Consider the following 19,527-nt stretch of genomic DNA (forward strand, 5'->3'; position numbering starts at 1 on the left):
TTGAAAATAAGCAAAGAAGAGCTTGTTACTTCATATATCAAGTCTCTTGATTGCCTGAGGAGACAAAAATCCTGTAAAGATGCAATGTGATTATTTATGAGTGTACAAAGCAGATAGCTCTGGGACTGTAATGAGCCCCTATAAACTGAAAAGCTGTAGTAATTTCCAGACTGAAGGCTGTGCTCATGATCTGATCACAACAAATCTGAAATACAACATCAAGCCATGGCCATGGAAGGCACAGAGCAAGGATCCAAAAGGAAGTGAATGCACGAGAAGGATGTGGAATCGCTGGTGTTTGTGTGAGCACACACACCACCAGTTTTCAGCTAGTCATGAAATAATTCAGGTTGGAAGGGACCTCAGCAGGCCATTGGGTCCATCACCTTGATTAAATTAAATTCACTGTTGAACTCCAGTCAGATTGCTCAGGGCCTCGTGTCTTGAAAACTTAGGAGTTTTCCAGATTGGGTGGGGTTTTTGGTGGTGGCGTTTGGGTTTGGTTTTTGGGGTTTTTTGACAAACTAGGGGATGCCTGATTTTAGCTTATTCTTTCTTCTGTTCTTATTAGTTTGATACTCGGTAGGCCCTTGATGTGCAAGATTTCTACTAACTGGTCCCTCAGAGCTGGGCGGGGGCCCAAGGCTGTGCTGTCCTGTCCTGTGCTGCCCCCGGACTCGCTCCAGCTGGCAGCTCCCGCTTTGCGGGCCTGGGTCAGCCCCGCCCGCCCCAGGGCCACCAGCCCTCCTGTCCTGCGGCCGCGGCGGGCAGCCGGGGGTGACGCCGCCGTGGGGACGCGGGAATCCCCCCAGGGCCGCCAGCCCAGTGCTGGGGCGAGGGGTGAAGCCTCGCCCCGAGGCGCGGCCCCCACCCCCGCGGGGAGAGCAGGCCCCAGGCCCTGTGCCTGCGCGCCCCCGGGGCACATCCTCCCCCCGCGAAAACCCCTCAGAGACGCGTGGAGCTGGAGCAGATCCTCCCTGCCCCGCCCGGGGCCCGGCCGCTCGCCCGGAGCCAGGCGCAGCCGCCGCCATTGCCCGGCCGCCCGCGGAGGCGTGGGGCGGTGCCGCTCGATCGCTCGGCGCTCCTGGCCCGGCGGGTGGATGCTCTCTGCGCTCGGCGGCGCTTCCTGCCGGGGTCGGAAGCAGCGGCCGGCCTGTCCGCCGCGGCTCGGGCGGGCTCCGCGGCGGGGCTGAGGCGGGCGGGCGGGCGCCGCCATGGTTTAAAGGGCGGCGGGCGGACGCGAACGCGCAGGAGCCATGAACCTGCTCCCGGCCAACCCGCACGGCAACGGGCTGCTCTACGCCGGCTTCAACCAGGACCACGGTGAGGTGGCGGGACCGGGCCGGGGTGGGGGGGTGTGGTGTGCGGGGCGCGGCGCCGCGAGGGGAGCGGGCCCCGCCCGGCCCGGGGGCTCCTCTCTCCGGGCCCGGCCCTGGGCAGCCGGTTTGTGCCGGCGGAGGGGTGGCGGCGGGGAGCCCGGCGGAGGTCACCGCCCGGAGCCGGGGCGGGGGCTGCGGCGCCCGCGCTGGGTCTGGGCCTGCCGCGGTTCCCGGCAGCCGTGAGTACCCGGGACCCGGCGTGGGCGGCCTCGGCGGCGGGCGGGCGGGCTGCCCGGGGCCGCTGGGCCTGTCCCGTCCCCCGGCGGCGGGCGGGCAGGGCGCGGTGTCCCTCGCTGCGTGGTCGCCCCCGCTGCGGCTGACAGGCTGCCCCGGGGGTCCGGCCGTTGTAGGGGCTGTGGTGGCCGTAACTCCGGCGTTAAGCCGCCGGCAGGCTGGGCGTGCGGAGGCACCGCTGCACCGGTGCCCTGCGTTAGCTCTGGGGTGTGTAGCCAGCCACTTCGGGGAGAGTTGGTTGGGTGGAGTGGGGGGAGAGGCGGAACAACGCTCGTGTTTAATGTGCATCTTCAAACACACCTGCCTCTCCGATGGCGAGTTGTGCTGCTTAAAATCGGCTCGCTTCCCTTTGTAGTTGGGTAAGTCTGCCTTAAAACCTGGGCTTAAAGGATGTTCTTATGAAACCGCATTACTGGAAGGGTAACTCCCAAAATGCCCCTTTCTTAGTGTAAGGATTTTGCATTCAGAGTTAGTGGTATAACTTTTTTTTCCTCTTTTTGCCTGTTTTGTATTTTAAAAATGATGGTTAAGACTGCTAATCATACTGGCAGACAAGTGCAGATACATGGACCACTAAAAAACTTCACCGTACGCTTGGTTTATTTTTTTTTCTTTGTTAGAAAGGGGAAGAAGGCCTCTTCTAGAAAAGGGGTGCAATATGCCTTCACTTGTTTTTGCAGTATAAAAATAGCACCAGTCTTACTCATAAGTGTCCTTTTTGTGGAATAAGGAATAGAAGGTCATAGTTTTGTAACATCTTTTTGTCTTAACAAATAATACTCTTGCCTAAGACAGTCTTGAAGCTTCTGTAGTTGTAGACCTGTTGCTGATGCTGTTGAAGTCGTGTGTAAACATGAATGATTCTGTTGATTTTAGTCTTAACGTCTCTGATGACATTTTGTCAGTAGTGTATCAAGCCATTAAGGAAGTGAGCATCTTGGTAGCTGTCATCACATTCTCCTGTTAACTTTAAAACAATAGAATAGTCTGTTTTTCAGCAACTCTGCACTTGTTTTCATCTTTCATTTGCAACAGAGATGGAAAAAGAGATTTGTGAGGATGAGCTTCATTTCAAATCTGCAGGGGTCTGGAATGAAATGGTAATATTTGATGCTTGGCCTGTGATGGTGCTCAGTTATAAAGATAACTGTGTAAGAAGTTTCTCTTTTACTGCAGAATGTTTTTATAACACCATTTACGATGTAAAACTTGTTCTTTGTTGTAAAGGCTTCCTTAAATTCTGTAGCAGTAAATGCAAAATAAATGTTTTTGAATAGTATCACATCCAAAGTATGTTAAGGAATTCGTCTTGGGAATCTGTGAGCTGACAGTATCAAGTCCCATCCTACCAAGCCTGGCCAGCCAATTGAATAACAGCAGAAAACTTGAAGAAAAAAACATGTTTGGCTTTCATTTGCAGGCTCCTGGAGCTTGTCCTGCTGATGAATGATGACTTTTGAACTGTAGGTAGCAGCATGCTAACTTTTTACTAGTTTAGAGGCTTTGTATAGTGTTAAAGGGTAGGTAATTCTTTGGCTGCTCAAAGAAGAGTCAATAAGAGGAAAAGCTCACTTCTTCCTTATTGCTTCTACCAGAAATAGAAATATGAGTCACTTGAGTGCTGAAGCTTAGTAGTGTGCTTGTCTGCGTATATTGTCACAATAACCTAATTTCTTAGTAATTTAAGACTAGCCAATCCCATAACGATGGGAAGATGGGAGGAATGATCTAATAAGGCTCTCCAAGTCTTAACTTCCGTGACTGACAAGCGATGAAGATAGCATCTGCAGTTTTTCTGAAGTGTGCTTCCCTTACTCTGTTTTGAGTATACTCATAGTATATATTACTATATTTTTATATTGTGTGCCTTTGCCACTTTTTCTTTTTAAATTAAAAATTAAAGAAACCGTGTAACCCCCCAAAAAGGAAGGCCCCCATTGCAAGGTGTTTTCAGTTGTTTTAACACAGAATATTCTGACTTCAGGTTCTTAATTTCGAGCTGGTATACTCCTGATTTCAGGCACTTTCCTAATTCTTTCAGAAGGATATTAAAGTGCTTTACAGAACTGAATGGACAAAGCATCATAATAAATTACCATACCAGAAAGTATACGTGTAAATTGCTGACAGGTTTTTCTTTTCTCGCTATTGTAGTCTATTGCTGGTTTGAAAACTGAGGTGTGGACTTGTTTTGGTGTTGAAACACTCGTCTTACTCATTTGATCTCTTTTAGTGGACTGAAATGCTTGGCTATAGGACCCTGTAAGTGTTAGTAGGATTCTGTGCTCTCTCTTACTGCTTTAGACAAAATTTGCTGTGGCAAGGAAAACTAATGTGCTAGGAACTGCGCCTGTCATCGTCACTTCCCTAGGCTTCACTGTTGCAGTTTTTGGATCTTGGATCCTAAAGGCTGCAGATTTCTTTATGTCAGCATGCCTGCTTCAGCGTGTGGCATCTCCTAGGATAGTTATTAATTTAACCCTTCCTTTTTCTTTGGTTTTAGAAAAACAAACAAAACTCACTGGCCTCACTGGGACTTTTGGCAAATAGTACTTTTACTGTAGGAACAAGCACAACTGTGGGTTAGGGTAATAATTCTTTAATAATTTGTTTTTTAAAGTATCTGAGTTGTCTTCTGTCAGTGGCTCTTTTGACAGCATGCCTGTCCCTTCTTAAAATGAGATGTGAACTTCCTGTGGCAGGAAGTGTACCTATTATTGCAGCAATTCCCTCTTCTGGCAGCCCCTCTCCATCTCTCACATACATAAAAGCTTACAAGCTGTAGCTGTCGAATTTGTGATCCTACTGGTAAATGCTGGGATCAGTCAGATGGGAAACACTGAGCTCCAAAGCTGTTCCTGTAACCTGGAGTTGAATGAGTAGCAGTAATCTTCTGTATGTTTTTTTTTCTCTTGTTTGGCTTGGGGGTTGCCATGACTGAGACCTTCATATCTCTGTCAATAATGATTGACTGTGTGTGGAATATCACCATTACTTACATTCTCTCAGCTCTGGTGTATTGTCTCCAGTTAAAAGTGTAAATATTCCCAAGACATTAAAAGCAGCCCACGTCTTGGTCACAAGGTTAGCCCTGCAGAAAAGCTGTAGTGGTGCTACAGGAAATGTAATACCTGCATTTTATTGCCTTAGAAATGCTCCATTTGGGTTTGTTACAACCTGCTGGTATTAACTTTAAAAGTAGAACTTTACAGTGCTCTTTTACTGTAGAACAGTTCCAGCATCCCTCTCCTGGAAATACAATATTGTATTGTAAAACTGTCACTGTAAAAATAATTATATGGATACACACTACAGCTACCAGAAACAAATTAGTTCTCATCCTGTACAGTATTGGTTTGTGGAGAGCGAAATGTTTCCGTGTAATTTGCTTTCTAGTTAGCCCAGTAAAGTATCCTGCACGAGGTGGCAGCTTATTAGTGCTGTGACTTCAGCACAGCGTGCTCTTACGTATTCAGCTGCCAGAGCAAACTAAAGCACGATGCACTGAGACGGGAGGAGGTAAAATGAATATAGTTCACTTAAAAGCATCTGTTTCAATGTTTGCTAATCTTTTGTAATTATTATATTCCTGTTAACCACTCTCTTAAGTATGTTTACATATGTAAACAAGACTTTTTTTCACTTAATTTATCACAAAATCTTGGACAGGGTGAAATTGTGCCTTTGAGTCTTTTGGGTTGGGGGAGTGGGTTTTCTGTGTGTTTTGTTTTCTTTGCTGTTTAGCTAACTGTTAGAACAGTCTGGTATATTGGGTCTGTGACTGCTGTTAGTGACTATATGTAAAATAAGAGGGTTAATTTGTTTCCATTCTACATTGAAGGGTGCAGAGATGGATCTTGTCGTAATCTTTCATTTGTATGTGTGAGTTCAGTGAATGGCAACCCTAAGGATGCTGCCAAACTCCCCCCCCCACACCTCCTAAGAGGCTGGGCTGTAAAGCAGAGGATGTGTGTGATGCCTTTTTTTTTGTTGTTGGTTTTGGTTGTTTGGGGGTGGGGGAGTGGGTGTTTGGTTGGTTTTTTTTGTTGTGTGGTTTGTTTTTTGTTTTTTAAGCAGTCCTACTTGGAGTGAAACTCTTGAAGTATTAAAAAGGAATTTTAAATTGCCTGTATTATTTTTCCCAGGTTGTGGAGTTTTTAAACTAATACTGTTGTCAAGATCAAGTTTAGATGTTTTTTGTACTGTTATGCAAGAACATTGATTTTGTTCTGTGTTTATAACAACAACAACAACAAAAAAGTCACCAATTATCTCTTTTGACATCTTAACCTGTGTCAAGATATGAGCAGTATTACATGTTGCTCACTTGGTCTTCAGTGAGCATATGCAATTTTTAAAATTGAGCTTATATTAAGCTAATAGACTGCAAGCCACAAAGATGGTTAGTTGCCTGTGTTGTGAGGACTACTGCTGGCTGTTTGTGACCTTTAATGCCAGGAGTACCTGAAACAGGCTCTTGCAGTCTGAGTCCTTCAGCCAGTTTCTGAGCCGAGGCTCCACAGCAAACCAGTCCTGTCTTGTGTGCCCGAGATCATCTGGCTGTGAGCAAATAAATGGTTTGGAGACCTTAGTTAAGAGTGAAGACTTCCTTCCCTCCTTCCCCCACCCACCCTGTGATTCTTGGTACTGAGTTTGGTGAAGGGGTGCATTTAGACATAGCTCCTCAGTTTTTATTTGGGGGGGTTCAAATCCTTGCATCCATTGCAGTGCATATGAATAAAACCAGACTCATTTGAATTTCTCTATTCTAGTGCCTTGAAGATCTTAACAGGGTTTTTGATACAGTGAATATAAATTGTGTAGCAACTAATCTTGTCAGTCTGCCTCTAGTGACAGTAGCTGCTTCTTAATGACTTGTGATTGCTCTAACTTCACACTAGCATTTCTTTGTTAGTAACCGCATTCACCATTAGCGAGTAAAACAGTGGTTTGATGGATTCTACTAAAAAGGCACATGCATAATTCTGTACCTAAAAGTAACTAAAATAATTTTCCACAGTTTTTTAATCTAGTTTCTAGTCATTCCCTGGTTTAGATTTAAGATACTGGCATGTAATTATTGGCATCTGTCTTTCATTAGAGCCTTCTTAAAAACGATGTTTGAGAGGCTGTCTTCTGTGAAAACATGAACAATGGATCGTTCTTCATATAGTCATAAATGCAGTAAATTTGGAGCTAATAAAAAAGGAGGGGGTTTGCTTCATAATATAATGACTGTTGGGCAATCAGAGTTAAAATGCAGGTTGTCTTCCCTCTGCAGCGCATGGAGTAGGATACAGATGGGTTGGGAAATGCTCTCCTTTCCTTCCATTGTTTTCTTACCTGTCTAAAAAGAATACTGAGAACTTCCCGCTTTCAGTGGAAGCCAGCATAGAGGACAACTCCTCTAAATGGTTTTCACTTGCAAACACTAACAAAGCCTGCAAGTGGTCTTCAGCTTGGATTTAACAATGCTGTTATGGAGTAATGCTCTCTTAACTCTCTGGCTCTTGCTTAATTATTGAGTGGTTCTTGCAATTACTATATATGTGTATATATATGTGCTTTTTACTACAGGATGCTTTGCATGCGGAATGGAAAACGGATTCCGAGTTTATAATGCAGATCCACTCAAAGAAAAAGAGAAACAAGGTAAAATGCTTACTTATTATACTGTGCTAGTTCTCTGGTGGAAGCTTGGCCTCCACGTGGTGGTTTTGTTTTGTTTTGTTTTTTCTGTAAGATTCTTGCTTAGCTTTCACCATTCCATCACTGGAAGGCTTTGAATAAAGCCTCAAGAAAGGAAGTCCATGCTGGTCCGAAAGGGCCCCTCTCACTTATGCCACTGCCTGGTCAGATGTTTATATGCTATTAATTTGCATAAAGCTGGCTGATGATGAATGTGTCTCACCTTCTTGCAGAAACTGAATTGTGTTAGTTGTTGCTAATGTTTGTAGTCCTGAACAGGAGATAAATTGCCTGGTTATTCACAAGAGGGAGAAGAGTCTCTTGATACCATCAAGAGAAGTTCTTCTGTTCCTATGCAGTAATCTGGGTGATCTACTACAGCAATAAAACTACTGCTGTTCTACTGGAGATCTGAACGTAACATTTCTTGTACTTAAGAGTATTGCTTGCAAGAGCACTGTGAGCTCAGACTTGCAATACTCTAAATTTTATATTCTCTGTATGCTTAAAAATTTGGGAGTATCTTAAGGTGGTAAACCTAGTATCATGTCTTTATAGAAATTACTAGATGAGCTATATTAACAGGTAGTGGGGCTTTTTATCAGAAAGCAAACATAACTGAGTCAAAATAATGGAAAATTAAACCTGACCATGTTATTCTAACCCTAAATAGACAAAGAAAGCTGCTGTCCTAAACAGGTTTCCCTGCACTTCCAGCCTGTGGTGATAGAAATGATTTAATAAGAGAAAAAATGTATTTAAAATAGCAATTCTTATGAAACCAGGTGTGCTCTCACTTTCTAGTTCTGTAAGAGATTTCAATCACTGTTCACATGGCCAAAGCTGACAAACTGCTTTCTGTTCTTAATGCTAAATTCTTCCATAAGCAACATATCCTGGGACGGTCATCTGTGATAGTGTGCCAAAAGGATCAGAATTCAGGTCAAAATCCTGTTGAATTGTTAAAACTCTCCCTGCCAGCAGCTCTGGACATACTTCCAGGACTCTGATTGTGAAATGTTTCTTATGAGTCAGACTCATGATCTGGAGAGGTCAAACTGTACTGGCTGCACAGGCACACAGAGAAATCTTGTTCATCTTTCATATGTGTTTAAACACACCCAAGATAGACAAGCTCCCACTGGAGCTATTTGATTGATTTCTGTAACCCAGTATGAAACCAAGTCTTAACTGTTACACCCTGGCTTTTCTTTCTTATATCCAGGAGTTCTGTGAAGTTCCCCATCACAGCATCACCTGTTAGAACTGTAAAGATAATGATTAAAGCGTCTGTTGTAACATAGATTCAGAACACACTGAACGTTCTGCAATTGTCCAAGGTTATAATTTATAAATATTTTAACTTTTTGTCATGGTGATAATACTTCTTCATAACAAAATGTGCTGTCATGCTTTAAATGCTTTAATGGAGCTAGGAGGAGGACCTGGTGCAGAAGGGGGTAGTGTCCAAATACAAGTGTTCAGGAAGGAAACTCTGCAGTCAGAAGTGTTAAATAAACCACAAGGACTTGCATGAAATCCAAGGCTTTGCTTAATGTCCCAGTGTGAACATCTTTCCAGGCATCTACCTTCAGTGTTGCGTAGTTGTCCCACCATAGATTCCTCCTCCAGAGGTGCTGCAGTGCTTCTCAATGTCTAGCTGAATCCCTTCTCCTACTCTTCATGCACGTTTACATCTTTCCGTTGTGGTGCTTCCTCCCAGCTCCTCAGACACTTTTGTGATTTTTCTCCCATCACAATTTCTGACTGTAGGTCTCTGGAGTCTGGAAATTTCAACTTCTCCTCTAGCTTTGAAATGGTTTACTAGTTTCATCTACCTTTCCTGCTGCAGCCTGCCAGTGTGTGGAGTTATTGGACAGTCTTTTAAAGTGGAAGTGTGTTTTTAACTCTTCTCATCTACCCTGAAGGCTGCAGTTACGGCCTCTTCTCCTGATAGTTTGGTTCTCTCTCCCCAGTAGAATGCCAGGCATCCATCTAGGCCATGAAACAAAGCCAAGCCTCCACTCAAATGTCATCAAACTGAAAAATTCTTTTATTATAAAATCCCCTGGTTGGTATTGTGTTCCTCCACTTGCACCATAAGCATGGCATCTTACTCTACTTCCTCTGCAGTTGAGATTCGTAAAGAAAAAAACCCTTTTCCATGCACTATGAGAAACTGCACCAGCTGATCCATTTTGCTTTCACTGTTTCCTGCATCACTGAGTAGAGACCCGCTGGAGCTGGGCTGCACTTCTTACCTATTCTAGCAGCCTTGGGTATTCCCTGGGAACAGCACTGGAGATTCTAGTCCAGTTACATATATGTGCTTTTTGCCTGTGTTCCTTCCACCAAGTCTTTAAAGACAAATCTTGCAAATAAAAAGGTTTATGACCAGTGAATACCGGTGGTACTTTTTAAAATGCATGGCATTAGTGTAACAGAGCAACACCAGGCTTGAATGTGCGTGTATGTGAGGGGAATGAATTTGAGATAACTGGACAGGCTTTCTAAACATATTTACAAACCCACTGTATAATAGAAATGATCAAGCTGCCATGATGATCCTGCTTCATCTTCTCTCATGCAGCGTGTTTTAATGTCACTTTAAAACCTTGCTGTGACTGTCTATATATGAAAATGAGGCCTGTTCTCTGTGTGAAAACAGTGGTGATCTTCATTGCTTTGAAAAATAAAGCAACTTTGCTGAGAATCTGAATTTTAAACAAGCACCAAAAAAATCAAACAGAAACCCAAAACAAAACAAAAAAACCCACAACAAAAAAACCAAAACAAAACACCCCCACCCTTTTGGTCAGAACTTCTTGTCCGTCACCCCCATTCTTAGAGGATTCTCTGGGGGTTTTTTTTAAGGTCAGCCGGGGTAGGATGATACCGTTCTTCTCAGGTGCCTGAGAGAAGCACTAGATAATGTGAGCTTTTCTTGTAACAGTGGTAAAAATTAGATGGCATTTTAACAGGTTCTGACACTTTTAAATAAAATAATTTGTCTTTCAGAATTTCTAGAAGGTGGTGTTGGCCATGTCGAAATGTTGTTTCGTTGCAACTATTTAGCACTAGTGGGTGGAGGAAAAAAGCCCAAGTACCCACCTAACAAAGGTGAGTCTCGTGGAATAGATCGTGTCAGTGTTCACCTTGCTGTCTGTGTGAAACTGCCCAAAGAACTCCCAAAGCAGGTGCCTCGAGCTGGGCTCTGGTATTCTGCAGGCTGGATGGACGGGGTGTTGCAGCAGGTTTAAGTCAGTGTGGTGAGGTGAGGTTCATGGCTGCTATTGCAGTGTTACCAGGCAGTTACCTGCAGCAATCAGTCCCCAAGACCTGCTGACAAAGTCTGTCCTTCTCACTGTTCCCTTTGCAAAGAGACTCCAGGGCTCAGCCACCTGAGGGGGAAAGGGCCCCCATTGGCAAGCTTTGTAGGAAAACTGGCTACTCTGTTTGACTGCTGCCTTAGTTCTTTGATAACCCTCAGAGCAAAACAAATTGTCCTTTAGAAAAATGTATTTTTATTGTCAGCTTTTGCAGTTAGAGTTTACCAAGCTCTTACCTGCATGAGTCACAGCATGAAAGAGTGGGTTGATGTGTAATAGCTAAATACCTTTTGGTTAGACGGATGCTGGTCTGTAACTGCTTCACTCTTGGATGCACCTCTTGATTAGCCCTCTCAGAAACCAGAAGCTGTTGTAAAGGAGGCAGCATGGATCTTCAGATATGCCTTGATGATCTAATGCAGTCTCTGCACTCTTCTAGTAATGATCTGGGATGACCTGAAGAAGAAGACTGTCATCGAGATAGAGTTTTCTACAGAAGTCAAAGCAGTTAAGCTGCGAAGAGATCGGTGGGTAAAACCAACGTGTTCAAAACACACAGCTTGGCTTTGTACACTGTTTGTAGAAAGAAAAAGATCCTGCTTTAACACTGGCAATTAAAAGTGAAACAGGCTTCTGGGGGCAAGCATTAGGTGTTAACAGATCACAGCTCAAGTATACTGGTATCTGAAAGTCTTGCTGTAAGACTCTCTGGCCTCTAATGTAGGGAAATGTTCTCATGGCTGCTGCTCTGCTAACGGGTTTTTTTTTAGGTATGGAGGAGTGTGGAGGGAATTTTGAGCAGATCTCTAGAGCAAGAGCATCTGTTAACAGCTGGAGTCTGTGTACGTGTGGGTGGAGGGGTTCTGCTGTCACAGCTTTGGATAAAAGTGCTTGGCAGGCTCATAGCTGTGTGGCTTTTTGTAAGGCTGTGAGTGTTGTGGGGGGCAGAAAGCATACAGCCATTAAATCAGCTGAAAGCCTTTTCAGGTCTGAATTGGTATGTGTGTCCCTGTTTTACCCACCCCAAGTCACAGGAGCTTCTTCTCTGTTTCAGAATTGTGGTAGTCTTGGACTCGATGATTAAAGTTTTCACATTCACACACAATCCCCACCAGTTGCACGTCTTTGAAACCTGCTACAACCCTAAAGGTTAGTTGTGTATGTGGGTTGGGGAGTGGACGTAAGTTTATTCTGTTCTTGACTTGCTATTTATCTTCAGCTGCCTGAATCAGTTTCTTTAGTAACTCATTAAACTACTGCACGATAGTTGTGCCCTTTGGAGATGCTTTTGTGTTTATAAAGTGGTTATTAAAATGTATTAATACTTGGCACAGAAAAACTTTTTATGTACTCCCATTAAATTACAGATTTGATTTCTATAAGAGCTATTTGCTATCTTCTATAAAGAACCTGTAAACTTGATGTATTTTGTGCTGAAAGGTTAAACACAAACTCTGATATAAAGTGTATCCATCACTCCTCTTTTCTAAAAGAGCCAGAACTGTCTAGCAAACTATTTTCTACAATGTCAGAAAGAGTCTAATTAGCCAGCTGATACTGTTCTTTTTAAATAGCAAGGTGTGCCTTTGTCTTTTGCTGAGATGAGCAGGAGGTACCCTGAGCCCAGGCGAGCAGTAGTGCCACAGGCCACGCGCTGTGTAGCGTGGCGATGCCGGCTCTAGGTGCTGGGTGGGGTTTGGGTTTGACCTGAGGAGATGATTTTGTTGCAGTAGGCTTTATTGGAAAAGGGAGGCTCCTCTGGAAGGGGAACCATGAGGGTGAAGAGATGGATGAGCATAGGCCCGTGTCAGCAGCACACTTAGGACTAGGTTTAAGGGAGGGTCTAGAACTGGAGGGGTGCAGTGGCAGCTGTGAGAGCATCTGTCTCCGGGCACAGCTGTGCCCCGTGGTGGAGCTGGTCAGGGCGCCACGGCCTCCATGTGGAGGTTGGAGTTGGGCCATTACTTGTGCAAAAGGGAGACTGAAGGGTGAGCAGCAGCCAGCACTTACAGCTACTTGAGGGACAGTTACAGGAACGATGGAGCCAAACTCTTCTCAGCAGTGCCAGATGGTAGAACAAGGGGTGCTGGCCGTGCTCAATGCATCGGGAGGATCAGCTTGGACGTCAGGAAGATGTTCTCTCCACCAGGAGGTTATGTGGGCTCAGAGGCCCCATCTTCAGAGGTTTTCAAGCCCACTAGAAGCAAATGTGGTCCCGGCAGCACAGCCCAAAGGCGGACTCAGCACGCTGATGCTCACTCGCTCCCAGGAGTGGTGTTCCCTGATACCCCAGTGCTCTGCAGCTGGGGACTGACAGCAGGACGTTACCTGCTGTCAGCTGAGCTGTCAGCTGAACACCTGGGACAGACGTGATTTACCTTCAGTGCTCGGCAAAAAGTTATGAAGAAAAAAAGTGCAAGTGCCATAAGAGCAAAGTTCAAACATGAATTAATAATAATCAGTTTTACTGACAGAGGAGAGATTAAAGTATCACCTATTATAAACTCTTACCTTTTTTGAGCTGCTAAGGAGACTTCACTTTTTTTTTAAAATAGCTTTGCTGTAACAGACTGATGGATCTGGTCTCTGAAAACATCCAGATTTTGGATAACCACAACTAGATTACTCTGAAAGAAAGAGATGAGAGCGAGTTAAAATTATGCTACTCCTCTACTTCTCTGTGCTCTGCACTTACGGATGGATCATGTTTCGGGATACTGTACTCCTTAAGATTAAATTCTGATTTACTATGTGTGTGTTTATGGGAACTACACAGTTATTCTTCCTTTTCTTTTTTTTGTCTTTTAGGTCTCTGTGTCCTTTGTCCAAATAGTAATAATTCTCTTCTTGCATTTCCTGGAACACATACTGGGCATGTGCAGATAGTGGATCTCGCTAATACAGAAAAGCCTCCTGTAGACATCCCGGCCCACGAGGGAGTCTTGAGCTGTATAGCTTTAAACCTGCAGGGAACAAGAATTGCAACAGCATCAGAAAAAGTAAGAATAATCTCCTAACTCTGATTTACTACGTGTTCTAGTGGAGTAACTTCTCCTAAAACAGAAAGCTGCATCCTTTTGTAGGAAAGACACAAAAATAATAAATCGGACCATTTGTCATTGCAGTATGCATCCTCAGTCTTACTGCTCCCTTAGGACATCCAAACAGCAATCCAAAGGCCGAGCCTGAGGCAGCCCTTCTCTTTTAGCCAACTGTAGCAGTGACTCCTCAGTGACGTTGGAATGAGATCTGGCCCAAGTGGTTCGTGTTTCCTGTGCTCTTGAATACTATTCATTTTCAAAATAAAGGGCAGGGGAAAAGCTTATTTGCATTTCTTCACCTTTGTTAGTTTCTGCTTAACTTCACTTTAAAACCACTGGCTAAAGAAATACTTGCAAATAGGTCTGTCATACTGCAGGATGTAGTTCTGCTCTGGCTTGCCTCCCGTTACAGACCAGGAGGGAGCTGTGCTGCCTCTGGTTTTCCCATGCACACGCCACAGATGTTTTCATACAGAGTGTAAATGATAAAAATGATTCTTGGAATATTTACCGGATTGTGTGCAGTCATATATTACATAGGGCTAAAGAATGCAGTACAGTGACAAAAACCTGAAGTTGCAGCACAGCCTGAATCCCCTCGGACTGGGCTGATGCTGAGAGGGGTACAGGAATGCAGAGTGTGTCCCTGCCCTGCCTTCTCCCGGGGGTGAGGGTGCCAAAGGGCCCTAAGGCAGATGGGCACCCTCCCCACCCGCCTGTGCAAGGGGCGAGCTCACTACCTCTTCCACTCTGCGAGTTTCTCGGAGACAAGCTAAATCAATGCAATGAGTCTCTGTTTGGATTAGTTCCTACTGCACAGCCTATAGCTCAAAAACCTTAAAAAAATGCAGGCATTGTGTCTCTTAACTAAGCTTAATTATTGTCTTCTAAATAAAGCTCTTAAAATTGCCAGTGCCGCTACTAAATAGAATAATAACCTGCTGAATTTCTATTAAGACATTCCTTTTCTTGTGTAGAGAAAAAGTTTAAACAGCATTTTCAGACTGAAATAGGAGTATGGGCAAAATGCCATACTGAGCATACTGCAAGCAAACATCTCAAGCTTGTGTCTAAAATCAAAACTAAGCTGACATTTATCCAAATCTTTCTCTGCTGGGTTCTGTTATTTACTGGGGAGATGCAGTTTAAGCAGGTGTATGCCGTGAGCTGTAGGTGACCATGTTACCCACTCATCAAACGAACCAACTGCTGAATTGTTCGTTGCTTCATTTGGGATCCATGGACGTGTTTAGCATCTCTGGTGTCAAGCTTAGTTTACTTCCAGTGAAGTACAGTTTTCCAGTGCAGTATTGTGTCTGTAACCTGACTCACTCTGGGGTCTCACAGATTTGAACCAATACAGGTAATGAGCATATGGTAATTCCTTTAGATTACATCAGCTGAACTAATTGTAAGGCAAGACCAGCCCCAGTCGGATTATATTTAGTGGAAAGAAAAATTGCACAGCAGCACACCAAAGAGAGAACACTGGCTGTGGGAGCACGATGGAAATGATTCACAGCACCCGGGCACGAGAGGCTGTACACCAGTCTACTCTTAATGTTTGCAAACTAGTGCCAGAACATAACTTGGAAGAATCTTCAGTTGAGTAGCTAAGTAACAAGATTGTATGCCAAAGCTTTATAACACTGTGGTGATGCTGTGGGGGAAATCAATATTCTTCCCAGAAATTAACATTGAGAGAGGTTCTCTCTAATCTACTGAGATGAAAAACCCAGTGGGGTGTGTGGGGTGTGCTGGTCAGGTAGAATTTTTAGGATGCATTCACAGATGAGGAGTCTTCTGTTTCCTGATGTAATACTCAATTCTTTTTCAAGGGGACCCTCATAAGAATATTTGATACTTCATCAGGGCATTTAATCCAGGAGCTACGAAGAGGATCACAGGCAGCCAATATATACTGGTACGTTTAATTGCTTCTGCTTTGCCATCTCACGGGTACTGCTGTGCTGAGGCCGCCTGGTAACTGGCATCAGAGAGCAACAGCCAGTGGTGCTGCCACGGGCACGAGGCAGAACTCCAGGACTGCCCGGCGCTGGGGCCCCTTCCCAGGGCGCTGAGACCCGGCACAAAACCGGGCCCGGGCCTGGGCCCACTCCTCTGCGTGGCACGGGCGGGAGCTGGGGGCTGCTGGGACCTCGTGCTGCAACACGGGGACTGCAGCAGTGCAGTCCAGTGCCTCCCAGGACCAGCCCCTGGGGGCGAGGGGAGGTTTATTCCAGCACACTGCTGTGCTGCCTGTCAAACCCCACGGCAGCCGTTTGGCTCTAATCCACTGCTGGAAGCGCTCCCAGGAGCGGGGAAGCTCCCCCTCTTCTACCAGGCACCATCAGGAGCATCGCAGGTCTTAATCCAATACCTGCCAACTCCTCAGAGCAGGGATGTGCCATTTCTTCAGCAGAAGTGGCAGAATGGCCCACGCTGAGGGGCTCTCGGGGCAGCCTGTCCTGAGGGCACGTGCTCCCCCTGCCCGGGCTGGCCCCGCTCCGGCCGGAGCGTGCCCTGCAGCAGCAGATGGATGCACACCAGACGGGGGGTGCCAGTGGAAATGCTGCAGCTTTCTCTATTCTCTCCAGTATTAACTTCAACCAGGATGCTTCCCTCATCTGTGTGTCCAGTGACCATGGCACAGTACATATCTTTGCTGCAGAAGACCCCAAAAGAAATAAGCAGTCAAGGTAGGGTTTGAGCCTTTAGGGGGGCGGGGGGGAGCTTGACCTTTTAATAGCGTTTAAAACACTGATCTTGACAAAGCAGTAGTGAACACCCGCACTACTGGAGGGGGTAAAATTTATCTGCTGTGCGTGAGTGGCAGATTTAGGACTATCCAGCAACTGCCACATTTGTGCTGTCCTCTGCGGGCTGCAGAATCCCAGAGAAGGTCAGGGTGTGGTTTCAGTGGCCATCTCGGCATGAGTGTACTTTGTGGCCAGTTCACATAAAACAATCTCTATTAAAAATCAATCCTTTTGGCAATTTTTATAGTCACATAAAAACATAAAGCCAGAAAGGTAGTTGTAGGGTCTTCCCTTCCTTCCCTAGAAGGGGGGTTGTACATATTACCTGATATATATTAGAACAAAAAAAAAAAAAGCCAATCAAAAATAGCAGTTAGTGTAAGCCTGGGCCTTGTTCAAACACACCAGCAGTTCTAAATCAACTCTTGTCAACACCTTACTAAGTTGTTACTTTTTTTTTTTTTTTTTCCCTCTTTTGCAGTTTGGCCTCTGCCAGCTTTCTCCCCAAATACTTCAGTTCCAAATGGAGTTTTTCCAAATTTCAGGTTCCCTCAGGCTCTCCGTGCATTTGTGCCTTTGGAACAGAGCCAAATGCTGTCATAGGTGAGTAACGGTGGCTCTGCCCTGGGAGCGGGAGGGGGGGCTGGGCCCGGGGCTGGTCCTGCCCTCAGAGGGGCAGGGGGGCCGGCGTGGGCGCAGCGCTGGGCTGCCAGGGTGGGAGGACCGAGAGGCAACTCCTGTTCCATTCTGTGAGCCCAGAGAAGAGAACAGCACCCCTGAGCAGCTGAACTCACCCTGTCTGTTTTGGTTTCAGCAATATGTGCAGATGGCAGCTACTACAAGTTCTTATTCAACCAAAAAGGGGAATGCTCCAGGGATGTCTATGCTCAGTTTCTAGAAATGACGGATGACAAGCTTTGACTGAGGTGTGGGGAGCGCAAGGGTCAAAGTCCTGCCCTGGCTCTTCCAGGTCTTTGGAAGGACAGTGTATGAATGTCCAATACTGATCAAGAAGTTCAGCAGATCTCATGGAGAAGCCTGGCCCAACATGATCACAACAAGCTCTGAAGTAGTGGACTACATATGTTTATTCTCATTTCTGCAAATATTCATCATTAAAATCTCTTTGGGTTATGGTCATCAACTCCAGTTTTCAAGATGTGGCTTTCAACAAGCTTGTGCCTATTGGGTTTCTCTTAAACTGTGAAATGACTTTAGATTAAACACGAGTGCCTGCCACACAGGGAGATCTGCGGGAGGCTGCACGTGTGTACGACTGGCCTTAGAAAAAGGGGTGTGAAAACAGAAGACTTTAGGCATGGCTTGGCGTCCCCGGGACGGCTGGGACTGGGGGGAGCACTCTGGCTCGCACTCACACAACCCGGGAGCAGGAGTGCTGCCCCCCCTGCCCAGCCCCGGAGCAGGAGGAGAGGGGACAAGCGCAGCCGCGGGCGCCTGGAGCTTGGACCACGCTCGTCCTCGGGGCTGGGGGGGACTGGGGGGGACCGTCCCGCGGCCGGGCCAGCGCTCAGCACCAGCTGTCCGGGTGCCAAACTGGAGGGAGGAGCTGGAGGCCGCTGGGCTCCGGCTGAGCCACAAAACATCCCCCCGGGGTGTGGAGCCCCTGCCCCAGCCAGCGTCCGGCTCGGCAATGGCTTTAAACTTGCAGACTTTTTTTTTTTATTTGAGATGTTGCATACTAAATACTGTTGGCCTAGAGACAGGTAGGTTAGACTAAACCGACTGACTTGTAACCTCTTTCCTGAACTGATGATTTGGCAACGAACCTTTACTGCTGACCTGAGGCACAAGAGACTAAACCAGGAACTGAAATAGACACAAGCGCCGCTCACAGCACTGAATGCCGGGGAGGGAGGTCCTGCTCTTCTGAAACTTAATTTCACAGATGCTTCACATCTGACATGCCTGTTCACTCTAAGATTGTTTAGCTGCAAACTCTCTAACTTTGACAAGTTTCTTTTAGTGTCACATAACATACTAAGGACTAACTTCTACGCAGATTTTGATGTCAAGGTTGCATGTTGCTTTTATGTGTATTTAATCACAAATTGTTTTGCACACTTATTTGTAATATGTTATTTCTTTTAAATAAAAGTGACTAATTTTGCTGTATTCCCTGATGATCACAGCCAAAGGTCCTGTTGCTGTAGGTTTTGGGGAATAAATACATAACTGAGTAAACAGTGGTGGCTGTTGAAGGACAGAAGCTGAATCACTGCCCCTGGCAACTAAGGACAGAAGTACAGGAGGGGATTTATACCCAGACAAGTCCAACTTCCAGTGCAAACCTCTTTGTGGCCAGCGCCGTTCACCCCATGGCTGTGCTGATGCTCCTTACCTTCTACAGCTCTCTGGGCAGAACGCCCCCCCGGGAGCTGCCCTCTCCCCAGAGAAGGGCGTGCACAGGGAAGCATCAGAACCCCTTCTCCAGGGATGATTTAAATCCTCTCCCTGGTGTAGCTGTAAGCTGTTTATGATCCAGGCAGCTGCACTCACTTTAAATAGCAAGGAAACTGCTTTGACTAAAACATTAAGCCCTCTGCTCGGTGCTTCGAAGGTTTTACATATCTTAATCTGCTGAGGCACCATGCCCCTGCCCTCCTGTCAACATTACCCTATAGGTGACCAGAGAGAGTATGAGCATATTTCTTGATTAAAACTCTGCTGAACTTGTAAAACTTCCCCTAAACATCTCTACGAGTGTGGCAGCAAGAATGACAAGAACATGGGCTGACAACAGTGCTGTGCTAACGATGGAATCCCTTAATACATCCCTAAACATCACTAATATCAAATTCCTCCTTGCAAATCCTCTCCAAGTACACAGGCTATTTTAAAGGGATTGAAAGTCAGGTAAAAGAATCATCTTTGCCCCCCCCCCCCCCCCGCCCCAGTGCTTGCTGCAGGCTGCCCTGCCAGCACTTCACTGTCTGCTGTGCTGCATTATGGAGTTAAATTAAAACAAAATTTGCATTAAGTGGGACAGAGGATAAGTATACATGTACAATTAAGTGAAATAGTATTTTGGTCTTTTTTTTTTGTTTTTGAAAATAAATAGTACTTTAAGTATGAGGTA

General features: G+C 45.6%; 1 protein-coding gene across 1 annotated transcript; it reads left to right on the forward strand.

The window, feature by feature from the left end:
- Positions 1 to 1,156: 1,156 nt before the first annotated feature.
- Positions 1,157 to 18,563, forward strand: WDR45B (WD repeat domain 45B). The gene is made up of 10 exons (XM_074921802.1): positions 1,157 to 1,323; positions 7,191 to 7,265; positions 10,320 to 10,421; positions 11,070 to 11,157; positions 11,685 to 11,779; positions 13,439 to 13,629; positions 15,510 to 15,595; positions 16,269 to 16,370; positions 16,912 to 17,033; positions 17,245 to 18,563. Exons 1-10 carry the CDS (start codon positions 1,257 to 1,259, stop codon positions 17,349 to 17,351), a joined length of 1,035 nt encoding a protein of 344 aa, XP_074777903.1. The 5' UTR covers positions 1,157 to 1,256; the 3' UTR covers positions 17,352 to 18,563.
- Positions 18,564 to 19,527: the final 964 nt, after the last annotated feature.

The sequence above is a fragment of the Athene noctua genome, chromosome 18 (assembly GCF_965140245.1).
Source record: "Athene noctua chromosome 18, bAthNoc1.hap1.1, whole genome shotgun sequence".
In the NCBI taxonomy this organism is placed as follows: Eukaryota; Metazoa; Chordata; class Aves; order Strigiformes; family Strigidae; genus Athene; species Athene noctua.